At 46.5% G+C, this 14,902-nt stretch overlaps 1 protein-coding gene across 1 annotated transcript; it reads right to left on the bottom strand.

Moving 5' to 3' along the window:
• Window positions 1–6,791: 6,791 nt before the first annotated feature.
• On the bottom strand, window positions 6,792–12,471 carry LOC144135415 (sulfotransferase 1C4-like). Its single transcript, XM_077668078.1, has 2 exons — window positions 12,448–12,471; window positions 6,792–8,118 (listed from the first exon to the last, which is right to left on the bottom strand). Exon 2 carries the CDS (start codon window positions 8,099–8,101, stop codon window positions 7,160–7,162), a length of 942 nt encoding a protein of 313 aa, XP_077524204.1. The 5' UTR covers window positions 8,102–8,118; window positions 12,448–12,471; the 3' UTR covers window positions 6,792–7,159.
• Between the last annotated feature and the right edge of the window lie 2,431 nt (window positions 12,472–14,902).

Genomic DNA, 14,902 nt, shown 5'->3' with positions numbered 1-14,902 from the left:
CTCGTGATATGCCCAGAAAAACTTGAGCTGCTCTTGAGCTATTTGGCCGCTACGAACGAGCTAATTTCTATTGCTGTAATTGCAGCTGGAGAGTCCCGTCTTGTACTCGATATAGCGAAGGAAGTGGTAGGTTACGAGTAAGTAGGTTATTCTCAGCTGCTTGCTCCAGCCACCCTTTCTTGAATAATATTTGGCAGGTCACGTGGGCCACAACGCAAAGTACCACACCCACCCACCGCCCTTATTTCTCCCCAAATTTTTTCTGACCTGTCAGGAAGACACAGTGAAAAAATTGGCAGAGGTTTAGCATAGTTAAACATGATATTCAGCGACAGCTTCAAAGCAATAATTACGCTACGTCCACTTCACGACTAATCACATGTCCCCCTCCCACTTTCCCTAACACAAGAATGAAAGACATGCTGGGGTAACGCCTACAATACTTATTTGACATCGTTACAAGTAGTTCAAAATCAAGCAGTCCGAATACAGACATACAGCCCCTTCGATTCGAATGCTCAGCCTTTACTCAATTCAGTGCGATTTCTCTCTGTACCTCAACTTGTCCGACTTAACCTTGGTAGAGAAGCCGACGATGTTGTTCTGTATAAGAACGCTGCCTTCACGTCCCTGCAGGTTTTTGCTAATTTCTGCTATAATCAGGGAGGCGCCGCTCCCTTTTTGCCACGGAGATGGAAATCGAGGCTGCTGGGCCTCTATTGGAACCGGGTGGGTCGGCAGCAGCCGCCCAGAGGAAGCGCCTGCACCGCCAGAGTGACTTAGAGCAGCCAGGGCACTGTTGTGTATTCGGTGCCAAGTGAAGACTCCTTGTCCTCGGTTGACGACGGTTTCATACCGGTTGTTGGCAAGAAGGCCAAGCGCAGACTGCGTAGACAAGCCGAAACGTCCTCATCGAGCACGTCACGGTGTCCTCATCAAGCACTCCAACGATCGTCACGGCGCGAAGTTCTCGGCGCATACAGCCTTGTTAGTGCCGTTGAACTCAACGGACTTCTTGAACCTCCAGAACAGGCAAGCCATCTAAATTTATCCGGAGAGCCTCGTACCGGGAGGCATTAAAGATGTCAGAATAAACCCGTTCAAAAACGTCATTGCCATTGATGTGGTGGAGCGAAGTGCACTAGAGCGTTTAACCGCAATCACCAAACTCGGCAACATCAGTGTACGCCTTCTTATTCTCCAGGACAGCGGCACTACGGCTGGCGTAATCTACAACGTCGACATCGCCATCTGTTGCGCAGATTTCCCATGTTGATCAAGCCGGCAACAAACGGCATTTCCATCATTCAAGTTCAGCGGTTAGGAAGATCTACATGCATCAAGCTGACCTTCAATGGTGACTGCATACCATCGTATGTGAAGGTTGGACACTTTCCTCATCCAGTTAGACCTTTTGTGCCTAAGCCCCTTCAATACAGGAAGTGCATGAGGATCGGCCACGTGAGCGCCGTCTGCATCAACTCCATCGTGTGCCCGCGATGCTCCGAGTCACACAGCGGTGACGTTTGCCGCACGACTACCTTGAAGTGCGCCAACTGCGACGGCCCTCATGACTCTTCCTCGAAAGACTGCCCCAGTCTAAAGACCGAGCGGGCGGTACTGAAACAAATGGTGCGAGACCATTCTACGCACAACGAAGCCGCCGCAAAGTTGCGACAACGTCGTTCGCGCCGCCGAAGGTCGTCAAAGAAAGCAGTCACATTAGAGAAGAATGTCCCGAGCGCAACTGCAGCTTGTCCGCCTCCACCAAAAACCGGACCAAATCAACGGAGCCCGGTGCTTGGTGAGGCTGGACCTGCTGCCTCAGTTGCAACTTGGCCACCACTGCCAAATCCTTCTACGCCTACTGTGTCAGGGATGTTGTCGCACTCAGGGCAGCGTGCAGCGCCTACGATAGATCCAGCCAACAGGCACGATCAAGGCCATGACCCAGATATGCAGGTGACTGCAGTGCTAACGTCACTAATGAATACCATGCGTGCTCTGCTTTCCAGCCTACGCACGCCAGCAGCAAATAGAGCACTTCAAGTGTTGGACGCACTACATCCAGTTCTTGATGCTCTACAGTAGAAGGCATATTGGCTCCTTCGGACTTGTCTTTTCAAAAGAAAGTCAAGCAAGCTTTCAATTTCCAATGGAATGCTCGTGGACTCCAGTCCCGGATTTCTGATTTACGGCACTACGTCTACGAGAATCACTTCCCCATTCTTGTGATTTGTAAACCGAAGACCCCGACAATTTTGCGAATATCCGGTTACGAGGTATTTGCATCACCCACGCGCAACAGATCCAGCAAAGTAATCGTCTGCATTCGACGTGAACTTTCATATGTGCCAAATTCGGTTCCTCCGAACGACGACAATCAGTGCGTTTGCCTGACAGTGAAGAGCCGAGACCTGACGTTTACGCTACTGGCGATGTACTTGGCGCCATCAAGTCGTTTTGACGCCAGAAGGTTGAGTGGTTTGATGGCAGCTACACCTGCTCCGTGGGTAATTATGGGGGACTTCAATGCTCATCACACCATGTGGGGAGGCGTTAGGATGGACGTTAGGGGAAGACAGCTTGTGTCCTTCGCCTCTGACCATGACCTCCAGTGCCTTAATTACGGAATCACGAATTATAATCTAGGGGTGACTTATAGCAGCTGCTTGGACTTGACTTTCGTTTCACAGTGCCTAACCAACAGCGTCCGGTGGTTTTGGGATGTAGAAACCCATGGCAGCGACCATATCCCAACCTATCTGATTATTACCGGCCATTCCACATTTTCCCCAGCCACGTGTAGGCAGCGCATTGACTGGACAGTTTTTAAATTACTTATGGAGGCTGCTTGCACAGACGGCTTCTCTACCGGTCTTGAACAAAAAATTAAGGAGGTCATGGAACACGCCACCTTCCCCTTTAACCCTGCCGCTAACTACACCGATTTCGACTACGAATTGCAGCGACTGCGATTACAACGGCGCAGGGCAGAGCGCAGATACCGACGCACAAAGTCGCGCCTTGACCTAAGAGGTGCTAGGCGCATACAGAAAAAGATTCAGCGGAGAATTCAGGCACTGCAAACACAACGCTGGAGGACATTTTGCCAAACACTTGATCCACGGAAGCCTTTGTCACGCGTTTGGAGTGTAATTCGGGGTCTTCGCACATCCCCTCAACAGCGCTACCCGTTCGAATCCGTCGCACTGCACCAAAGACGCAGTGTGGTTGAGGTAGCCGAAGATTCCTGCGCAAGAATAACAGGCCCTCCGAATTCAGGCGCAACGCTGCATGCAAAAATGTTCCATCCTCACGGGATTCTCGGATGGATGTACTATTCTTCATGGAAGAACTTGATGCTGCGCTGGCTTGTTGTAGAAGGTCATCATCACCAGGGCCCGATGGTGTGACGTACACCGCACTTGCCAACCTTGGCCAAGAAGCTCGACGGGCTCTTTTGGAGACTTATAACAAGTTATTGACTGCTGGCATAGTTCCTGATGATTGGAAGACCAGTCGTCTAGTTCCACTCCTTAAACCGGGGAAATCACCGCTCGACCTTTCATCATGCCGTCCACTTGCACACGCCAGCTGCGTCGGAAAAGTCATGGAAAGAATGCTTCTCACACGCGTGGAATGGTACTTGAAGCGATATCAGATTTATCCAACCTTCATGTCTAGGTTCTGACAGGGCCGCTCTTCTATCGACAACGTGGTTGACCTTGTAACGTCGGTGCAACACAGCCAAAATTTGAAAAGATTGACCGTGGCATTGTTTTCGGATATCAAGGGCGCGTACGACAACGTAACGCATCACACCATTTTGGACGCAATAGTGCTGCTGAGATCGGAGGCCGCACGTTCATCTGGATACTCAGCTTTTTATCATAGAGGTCGTTTTTGTCCTGGCTGCGGAGAGATCAACGTTCTTACACCGAAATTCGCGCGGAGTCCCTCAGGGTGGAGTGCTGAGCCCAGTTCTCTTCAACCTTTCTCTCATCGGCCTGGTCGACGTTTTGCCACAATCTGCTCAGATCTCTATATATGCAGATGATATCTATATTTGGGCATCAGGGGTGACCCGTCCTCAAGTTCGTGCAAGACTTGAAAAGGCGGCATAGATATTGACATCTTATCTTCGTTTGCAGGGCCTGAACATTTCGACCGAAAGGTGTTATTTTGTTGCGTTCACATGCAAAATAATGTCACGTTACACCATTCTTATCCATGGTGAAGCCATTCCCTATGAGAGAAGCCACAGCTTCCTTGGTGTTGTCATCGACAGGAACCTCTCGTGGAGTCCACATATCTACGATATGAGAAAGAGACTAATTGCGATTGTCCACGTCCTCTCCTTCCTCGGGGGAAAGTCCTAGGGCGCATCAGTGCGCTCGATGCTACAATTGTACCGTTCCCTATTTCTGGGCTACATGCGGTACAGTCTTCCGATATTCAGTTCCATTAGAAAGACAAATATCAAGACTCTTCAAAGTGTGCAAGCGCAAGCCAGCCGTATCTGCCTTGGACTGCCTAAATGTGCATCAACAGCAGCAACTGTTCTTGTTGCCCGGGAACATCCTGTTACTACATACATTGCTGTTGACACCATGAGAACACATATTCGGCACCTTACACGGCTTCCCTGTCATCACCTCGCAACACTCCCAATAATTAGGCCGCGTACTGCATTCGCCAAAGTCATTGAAGCCCACCGCGCGTATCTTCCATCGGAGTTCACCCCTGCGTCAAGACCGTGCTCAACCTTATGGTGTCTTCATGAACCTCGGGTTCACCTCTATATTCCTGGAATTACGAAGAAAGCTCGTGTATCACTGCCCGCTCTCAAACAACTGACACATAATCACCTGCATTCTTACCACAGTCACCGCATACATGTTTACACAGATGGATCAGTTCACTCGACCAGTTCTGCGGTGATACCGGCCAGATCCATCTTCATGAAAGTGAAGACGACCTATCCGACATGTTCAACTGGTGCAGAACTCGCAGCCTTACGGGCTGCTGTTGAGTTCATCAGTCATAAACCTCCACATGACTGGACGGTTTTCACCGACTCTAAAGCAGCCCTTCAAGCCCTGCAAGCTGCGCTACGCCGCAGGTCACAGGAACAGCTTGTTGCTGAGATCCGTCTACTGTACCACGGCACCGTATCCAAAGGTCATGACATCATTTTTCAATGGCTGCCAAGACACTGTGATATTAACGGTAATCACTAGGCCGATGCAGCTGCGCGTTCTGCTCACAACGACGGACTTCCAGTGAGGATCCCAATATCAAGACCTTCGCCCTTTGGCGCTGGAGCTCACACTTTCAGCGTGGAACACGGGAGAGTTTTGCAACCTCCGCCTCAAGGAACTGGACCCTGTACTGCGCCTTCGTCTTCCACGAAACTTAGCACGTCGCGAAGCAACGTTGTTATGCCGATTATGGATCAGTGCTTTGATTTTACCAACCACTAGCTTTCCGGATGGGGATGGCTGACAGCCCTGCCTGTGAAAGCTGTGGTTGTAAGGAGACCATCGCTCATCTCTGTGAGCCCTGCATTTGACCGCCTAGATCCTCACCCATTAACACAGCAAAAGATCCTCAGTCCGTGGCCACAGCAGTCGACTGCCCTCAAGGCATACAAGGCACTCTGCCTACTTGAGTGCGACTGGATTGAGTGAGAAATTGTGACAGCGTTGTGCGTGTGTTTGAGTGATGCGTTTTTCCCCTTCTCTCTTCCCCCTTTAGTCCCCTAATTCCTCTTCCCCAGTGCCGGGTAGCCAACCGGAACTCCTTTCTGGTTAATATCCCTGCCTTTCCCTCCTCCTCTTTATCTATCTATCTTAACCTTGGTATCTTCGTATACAAAGTAATTAATGAACATATTTCATTTCCGCCCATCCCAAGGCCAGAGCTCACCAACAGGAACACCAAGAAGTTTGCTATTAACAGGAAACTAATTCTGCCTCAAGTACGCACCAATTATGGGAAGCAAACAGTTTATTTTTCATCATTCTCCCTATCGAATACCTTACCGGTGGAATTAAAAAACACTAAATCTGTATGTATATTTAAAAATGAACTAAAAGCGTTAATACTTCACAATAACTGTTAGACAAACTGGCACATTTTATAATTATAAGGTATTATATCAGATGTACACCACAAGCTTTTAATATGTGCCCTATTTTTACTATCACAATTTACGTTTAAGTTTTTCGCTTTTTTAGTAATTTTGTAATGTATAAGTAGTACTGAATAACTGTATAACCATAAGCACTGTATAACTTCTATTTTAATCCTGCTTGGTTGTTGTATGCGCCTACTCACCCCTGTATATAATACGTGTACAGCCGCGGAAATATGTAACGGCACGATTGTTTCATCAACTTGTTATTACTACTGCTATGTTTGCATTTATATTAGCATATTGATTAACAACATAGGAGGTCCCAGTACAATCCCTGACTACGGGGCCTCCTCCTGTCTACATTTATCCACGCTGTATTTTCTTCTTGTATAAATAAACATGATTCTGATTCTGAAAGGTCATCCTAAGATCAAAGGTCAATGTTGAAGGTGAAGATTTATTTATTTATTTATTTATTTATTTATTTATTTATGTAATTATTTATAGCCCGAAAGTCAGTATCCCTTAGTAAGCGTTAAGTTTTGAAGCTACCTTCTTAGCCTTATTATATTCCTTCTCTATCATTAAGTATTAACGAACACTTCCTGCAATAGAGTGCAAGAACGAATGGTTCTTTAAAAGCACTACAGTCACCGATTCTTTTATTTAGACCGAAAGAAACATGAAACTAAGTTCTCTAAGACACTGCATCCTTGCTCACTCTGCAGAATAGTGCTGGACACGCTAGCGAGTTCTTCGACGCCAGACCTGAAGCAGTGTTCTGTTTTCCCTAAAAAAGACGTGAAGAAAATTCCAGTCTTGTTGCTTTCACACATTTCGGATATCATGCTGCGACCTGCGTTCAACACAAACACGCATTAGTGGATTCGTACAAGAAATGACTAATAATGGTCGTCTATATTCTGGACTTCAAGTAGTTCAATACATGTCCAAACTAAAACTGTTGAAGGCGTTTTTTTTGTCATCTTCTGGTTCACGTTTCTTTGATTGGTAATGTTAAGGCAAATCGCAGTTCTTCCACAGTTGCATAACGTCCGATCCCCGTGCCTTTTCACTTATCCAGGCTTTAGTCTTCTCGATCTGATCCGGCGTGAAATGATTATTCCAGTCACCAACAACGCCTCTGCGGAAAAATGGTTTCTGTTCGTGCATTTCCGGCAATTCAGCCGCAACTTTGCCCTGCACTTCCAAGGATTTAATGGCTTTTTCGGGTGGGAAACTCGAAAAAGTTTGTAGAAGGGCCCTTACCCCACTGGATATTTGATTCACGTTCTCCTTGCTGGAGGCGCTTACAACTTTGTGCAGTAATGCAGGATCCTTCCGAAGTTCACTTCCGTACTGTTCGCCAACAAAGTCAGCTACTTTTAGCGTCCAGGAGGTGGTATCCTTCTTCATATCTTCGTATGTAAAACACAGAATGTTCGGCAAATCTCGGTGCTCGTACCAGGACAACAGGTGGTCGAAGTAGTCGCCGAAATTCAGCCTTCCCGAGATGAAAAGTTCGTGAAACCGTCCAAAGGACACGTCCTCTACACTCTTCGGTGTGAAACCTACGACTTGATAGTAGAACGATACGCACACGTCATACGGATTTCTTGTAGCATAGATGTATTTAGCCTCACTCGAGAAAGGTACCTTGTGAAAAGGTAGATGCGTCTTGATGGGCCCCGGCCTCACCATCTTCTCGGCTGCCTCTGTTCCCATAAGTTCCAGGAATGGAGAAGCCAACATGAAGTCGACCATCGTTTTGGGAGTTTCGCCCCTGTTTAGGATACTCAGTACAAGGAATTGCGTCCACGTTGTTCCACACTTGGGATAGGATGCGACGAATATATCCCCTGGATGGGGTTTGTAGTTAATCGCGCTGCGCAAGATGTCGTCGTGGAATGTCTTGTTCACCCACACTCCGTCCACATTTCTATAGGCCTGCAGGTCCATTTTGCACTCTTGCTGCCCTGCAAAGTTGAGTATCGTCTGTGAGAACCACAAATGTCAGTTCTGCTGACGTGTTAAACATGCCAACCTTTACAAAAAAGCGAATCATCAATAAAAGCAAGAAAAGCACGTCGCGTCATGTAGGAGGTTCGGGCCACGACCTCTGCATGTCACGCGACCTCATCTACTAACTCGGTTGCGCCGGCGCCAGTCCCCTCTTCGACTTTCAAGTGTATTCGTGCTTTGTGTACCCTAACCTTGAGAGTGTAAGCGAGTGCTCCATCGTCCCGCAAGTTTCAGCTCTGGCGCCGCACGTGCAACAGCCTGCTCTACCGCAGGCGGCTCGTAGAGTGTCATCGAATGAGGAGGTCGGTAGCTTTACGAAATCCCTCTTATGCAGCCTAAGGTGTGAGTTGTGCCAAAACGAAAACACTCGTTATGCTGTTCAGCTCAGAAGGGTAAGGAGGTTGTTCCAGATGTTATCATTTTGTGCACCTCTAAGTTCATTTCAGTTGCAATTCTCAATTAACGGCGACTATTTGAAGAAACCGACGAATCGCTTACATTAAGTTCATTTGAATCTAATACCTTATTTATTACAGAAGTGAAGGCAATTTCTAAAAGCTAGCCACAGACTTCTCACACTGACGTTAAAAGATTTCGAATTTTGATGCAAAATTCACTGTGCACACCTACAAAAAACTGAATGAAAGGGAGAGAGTGGATGTTTAGATGTCATACATTTTACGAGTAAGATGTGGCACACCAGAAGAAATTTTTCAGAGTTCCCCTCTCTCCAATAATTATGCTAATCGTATTGATTAAGTACTAGAGAGAAGAGGACTCTAATTCCTTCTGGTGTGCCACATATGAGAGGTAAAATATATGACCTCAAAACATACACTCTTTCTATTTATTTCAGTATTTTGCAGGTTTGCACAGTGAATTTTGCCTCAAAATTCGAAATCTTATGCTTATCGCCCCACGGCGGCGGTTTAGTGGTTATGGCGCTCGGCTGCTGACCCGAAAACGCCTGTTCGATTCCGGCCGCGGGGGTCGAATTTCGATGGAGGCGAAATTCTATAGGCCCGTACGTTAAAGAACCCCAGGTGGTCTAAATTTCCGGAGCCCTTCACTACTACGTCCCTCGTAGCCTGAGTCGCTTTGGGGCGTTAAACCCCCATCAAACAAACAATACTTATGCTAATATTATATTCAATATATGCACCTCAGCTAAATTAATCATTCCACACTACAATGCCTCACTTATTTCTGGGAATATTATCTGCCAAAAGGATCTAAGCTGCAATGACTTCCTTACTAAGATTTAGCATGCGTGAGACTAAATCAGATCGAGGTAAATGTAATTTATTCCAACGCCATTACCTTCCATGCTTAGAATAAATTAGCTCCTTTGTGGCACATGTCCATAATGCAAGACCAACGCCTACAAACTGTTAAAAAACATACAATTCTCCGTGTACACAATTCCTCCCACCTTAAATCAAACGCTCATGTAGCCTGCATCTGCAAAAGGCTGTATGATCTCACAGGTGTAATTTCACGCTGCCGCACCTTGATCCCCGTGAGAGCCAAACTACAAATATATGTCATGGTCTGTTCCTTTCCCACCTTATCTATAGTTCTCTACTATGGGCAACAACAGAAAAAATAGAAACGAACTGCTCGTCTTCCTAAGAAAAATGACTCCTCTCAAAGCAAGAATTCAACTGAATTTGAGGGTTCACCCCACATTAGTATAGCGTAATACCATCTCCATGGATAATATACGTGAATTTCATTTCTTGCAATTAACACAGTGATATCCATTCCTAGGTTGAGATTTTTATGTTAGCGTTCCTTGTTGGGGTGTTGTATAAGGAGCGGCTAAAAAAGTTCCCCCACCTGAAACTTTCAAACGAATGCTTGACTGTGTGGCTAGCATCCCAGGAAAGTCCATGCTTCACGATCTGACTGCAGATCTTGTTGATGATGCGTATGCTACCGCCACCTGAGCATTATACTTCATCCAGCGAACAGCGCTCCTGCGCGATAATGCCTGTGGGCGTCATGCGTTCGAGAATTTTTTTATATATTCACCTGTGTTGATAAGTTGCAGTCATTTGGCGCTATTACAATGAAAAATAGGCTAACCAAGTTTATGATCAGGCATCTCATAAGGAACAAGCAAAAAAATAATTTGTCTAGATTACCGCAGAATAAAAAAAAAACAAGAAAGCGAACCAAACTACCTATAAGGAAAGAAGAAGTTATGAGGTTGATGTAGATATACTTTTCAAGAATAAACTGCCAGCCGCGCGGATGATGGCTTCTAAAATAATTCTTATTAGCATGCGAACGACCTGGAATAATATTTTTATTTAACGAAGCTTAGAATCCGTTGTTAGTGGAGAGCTCGTAGACACGAAGAACACAACGTAAGCAATTTTTTTTTTTGAAGCGAAGGAAAAATCGATTTATAACGTTCTGCTCAATGTATTGGATTAGGATAACTGTTGCAATGGAAGCCATGGGTGAAGCGGAACACGTGAAGAAGCAAGCGCCGAAATTTCAGGCAGCTACGCTCCGGCGCAGCTTTCTCTGTTACGTGGCAGCGAAGAAAAGACAGTAGTTTGCTGTCGCGAATAGTGTCCTTTTAAACGTGGCATTCAAGCCGGAGGTCAGTATTCGTGCCATTGCGACACCCGCCATGGCTCAGACATCACTATGGAGAAAGTTTGTAAAGCATCGATTATACCTTTTACACATCATCCTGCACCATGTATGCAAGAAAGGGACTTTGAGCGACTCCTGTTCTTCAGCAACTGTATCTTAATTAAAACAAACTGCGAACGCGAACTTGATAAGAAAACTATTCGGACTAAGGGGGCTCACTTCTGCAGAAGTTCAACTGTGGACTTGCACCATGGCCACTACCGTCCCAGCGCCAACCCACACTGAACCTGCCAGCACAAATCATGTCAGACGGCCCATTTTTAATGACAGGACTGATGCACCAGAGTTCTTTGAACAAACACTGACATGTTAGATCTATTCAGAAGCAAAATTTCATGAATATGCTGGAGGATACAAGGCTTCCTGATGACGTGGCTGCAGCCCAATCTTCGCCACCTGATGCTCACTTTCGTGGCTGCACTTTCCTGGGAAGTGAATGCGGCGCTCCAATCGCACTTAGTGGTTATCGCCTCCTTTCGCTTCAGTGCATTTATTTGCGGGTTTATATGAAAAATGGTGCTCATAAAACTGAACCCAGCAGCACGAAGTCCATCAAGCGGAGATTTGCCGCCGCTTGTGCCGCCATTCATCCTGAGAGGACAAAGGGGCAGATTTCTAATCGTGATCTTCTGATGATTGCCGCTACGGTTTGGACGGCGCTTTAAAAGGTTTTGTAACTGCTGCAGTAAAGCCAAGTGTTTTCGTTTAAACTAATAAAACGCACGAGTGTGTTTGACGAAGGGGGATTAGGAAATTTTTTTGCATGCTCACCTTCTCAAGGCATAAAATTTGATTACTTTTCCACATACATGGTCCTGCGATGACCTGATGAGCTTGCATTCTGATATTTCTTAAAAATATGAGGATGCACTCATCCAGCCATGCCAATCAGTGGTGTTCATTGCAGCGGCCAGTGTACAAACACTTCTGCTATGCGCACTTATCAGCCTACAACACTACCAAATAGGCTCGAAGCGCCTGCGGATTGTGAGAAGGACGCCATAGATCACCACGCCTTTTGAAAGCTAGACACGGCCGTTTTCGGTGGCAGCGGACGATAACAGGCGTCACCGTTAAAAGCTGCTGCCGAAGGAAGAAAACAGAGCACACGGGGAAAGCATGCTGATAGCGCTGACGATGCTGCCGTGCTGCGTTCCCACTGAAGGCAGAGACACCGACGTCACCATCGCAATTTTGCGGACCAGTTTCAGTTTGAATACGGGTGTGGAATGGAATGGTTTCGCCTTCGGGACGCAAAACAATATTTTTTACCTTTCATTTGATCGTACAGGTGTGTATCCGGAGGTGGTCGTTCAGATTGACTGCATCAAAAGGAATAAATCTTGAGTCCGTGGAAAAGAGAAGCAGTCTTATTTATATGGCGGTTCTCTGAGCACAATTTGTGGCATGCGACGGGTGACCTCTTCTTGTCACTTTATGCCCTTCCTGAGACACATGTGCATCACACACATTGCCACATTGAGCTTGGCTGGATTGGAAATATACCTATGCACACACCTTCGTCTAATTGGTTTAAGGTGTTGTCCTGACGCATTTAATCTACCTTGAAAGGAGAGGGAACGTGCAAAACGCTGAAAGCAGTGCATTCTTACCGTATCGTGGCGTTCGGCAATAGAGACAAGTCTATGCAAAATGTCTCTGCTTGCCATGCATATTTAAAGTATAGCCAACGGAAACTGCTTTTTTTTCGTATAAAATGTAAAGAAAATTATTCGCCTTTTCATCATGCGCACAGCTTACATGCGTTAAGGTAGGCTGTTCTTGCATAAAAACAGGACGTTGTCTTTTATTAGAATTCATCAGTTGTTCTTTACTCACTAAATAATTCCTACCGGAAACTGCGTGGCAGGGGCACTGCTCCCATTAAGAACCCACCTCCTGCGCATGCGATGCCGGCAGATGCTTTACCGCTCCACTCGGTGAAGGTGTGTGACGCCACGTAGAGAGTAGGCCGTGCACCTGGGATGCCTGCTTTCCTCCTCTCCGCAACGCGGCGACAGCGACAGAGCGCATATTGGTCGAAGCTCCACGGCTGGCGTCGGATGGAACACCACCAGCGTTCCGATGAGCGCATCAAAGTGTACCTGCGTTCTATGCAGAACCCACTTTCATACATTGCGCACGCGATGCCGCGTCTGTAAGATTGAACAATCAGGAATGAAAATACATTAACGATACTATACAACGCAAGACATGTGTTCGTCTTTGTGAGCCTAACAAAGCCTTTCGCGCGCATAACTACGATTAGTTGAGGCAAAATTCAACCGTTTTTTTATTCTAGATTCCAGAGAAAGCCCTCGCCGTACAAAAAAATACCCTGCTATCTGCTCATCCGCTGATTCCAGCGCTGCCATCCGTGCTTTGAAGAAACGAATCTCGCGCTCTAACTGCTTCGCACGCCCTCTTTCTCCCTGAAGTGAAACACATCATTACCGACTCGAAGGAGCCTGAAGGAACTACGAGCTGTGTTGGATACCTCCTCTCACCTGAGGCATCATAAAAACACATCATTACCGACTCCAATGGGCCTATCGGAACGTTGAGCTGGGTTGAATACCTCCTCTCACCTGGCGCATCCTAAAAACATATCCTTACCGACTCGAAGAGGCCCGCTGGAATTATGAGTTGGGTTGGATACCTCCTCTCACCTAATGCATCCTAAAACACACAATTACCGAATCGAAGGGGCCTGTCGGACCTATAAGCTGGGTTGGAGACCTCCTCTCACCTGGCGAATCCTAGAAACACATCGTTACCGACCCGAAGGCGCCTGTCGGAACTATAAGTTGGGTTGGAGACCCCCTCTCACCTGGCGAATCCTAGAAAATTGCTCCCGGTCCATCGACCCTCCAAATTGATAATTCATCCGGGTTCCCGGCAACCAGGGACTCTAGGACAAAGAGCCGATTAAGTGGTCTGCGCGCTCTCTCCTCGGGCACTGACCCCAACAAACACAAAACCTCCTCAAAATCTCCCATAAATAGCCCATCAGGACATTTGGAATCTCCCCAGGAGGTGATCATTTTTCCTGAAGACATCCAAAAAAACGTCCTCACAACTAGGGTAATGCTCGGTTTATTGGCTCTGGCTCAATAAAATTATTTCTTTTTTTTTCATGCAGACACCAGGCATCTAAGCGCACATATGTGCCAAATTTCAGGCACATGCTTACGTTACAGGCCGTGTACTACATTTGTCCACACGCGTGAATGAATGCTGGCTAGGCCATTCGGACTTACCTGTTTACATGAAATGTCTTGAACAAGGTGAAAATTTGGGCTGGTTGGTGCATTATCTTGAGACGGGAGCAGCGCAGCACGAGACAAAGAGAGAGGCGGTACACGACGCTGAATAACAACCAGATTTTTAATGCACGTTCGTCGAATATTTACATCTCGCTCGTATAAGAATGAAAAGAAAGAAGCATGAAAAACGGATAAGATATACGCGTGGTAGAATATTAAGACATCGCACGCAGATAATCAATTTATCTGTCACAAAGCGCTTTTGAAGGTATGCAGACGCATATACGTCGCTCTTTTGTAGGATGTTGAAGGCTTCTTCAATCTCCCTGATCGGTTGATCAAAATACGACGGGAGGACCATTGTGTTGACGAATTGCGGCGCACAATCATGCTCTCTGCCATGTTTTGCTAATTCACTGCTGATGACGCCCTTTAGGGATCTTTTTTGCTCTCGAAGCCGTTTAATTCAAACAGCGCCCTGTTTGACCAATGTAGGTCCGTCCGCATGACAGAGATATTTCATAAACCTCGCTTTTCACACATTTCACAAGCGTTTTCTGGTGTTTTTTCTTGCATTGATTTTTTGTTTGCTCACTGTTGACTTTGGCGCACAGGCTCGTTAACTTGGTGGGTGCTGACACGAGCACTTTTACACCAGCTCTTGCGCCTACCTTTCTGAGACTGTGGGAAATGCAATTAATGCAAGGGATGACCGCGTACAGCTTCTTTTCTTCTGATGTGGTTGTGACATACTTTCTGCCTCTATGTGTTTGCAGAATCCCTTCTGCGATACTGGATAGCA

Source organism: Amblyomma americanum, chromosome 5 (assembly GCF_052857255.1).
Source record: "Amblyomma americanum isolate KBUSLIRL-KWMA chromosome 5, ASM5285725v1, whole genome shotgun sequence".
In the NCBI taxonomy this organism is placed as follows: Eukaryota; Metazoa; Arthropoda; class Arachnida; order Ixodida; family Ixodidae; genus Amblyomma; species Amblyomma americanum.
The sequence above is the reverse complement of the archived record's forward strand: the minus strand, read 5'-3'. Positions and strand labels throughout refer to the sequence as shown.

Bases quoted from the DNA above. Each gene is read 5' to 3' on its own strand.
- LOC144135415 (XM_077668078.1), bottom strand. From the start codon at position 8,101: ATGGACCTGCAGGCCTATAGAAATGTGGACGGAGTGTGGGTGAACAAG.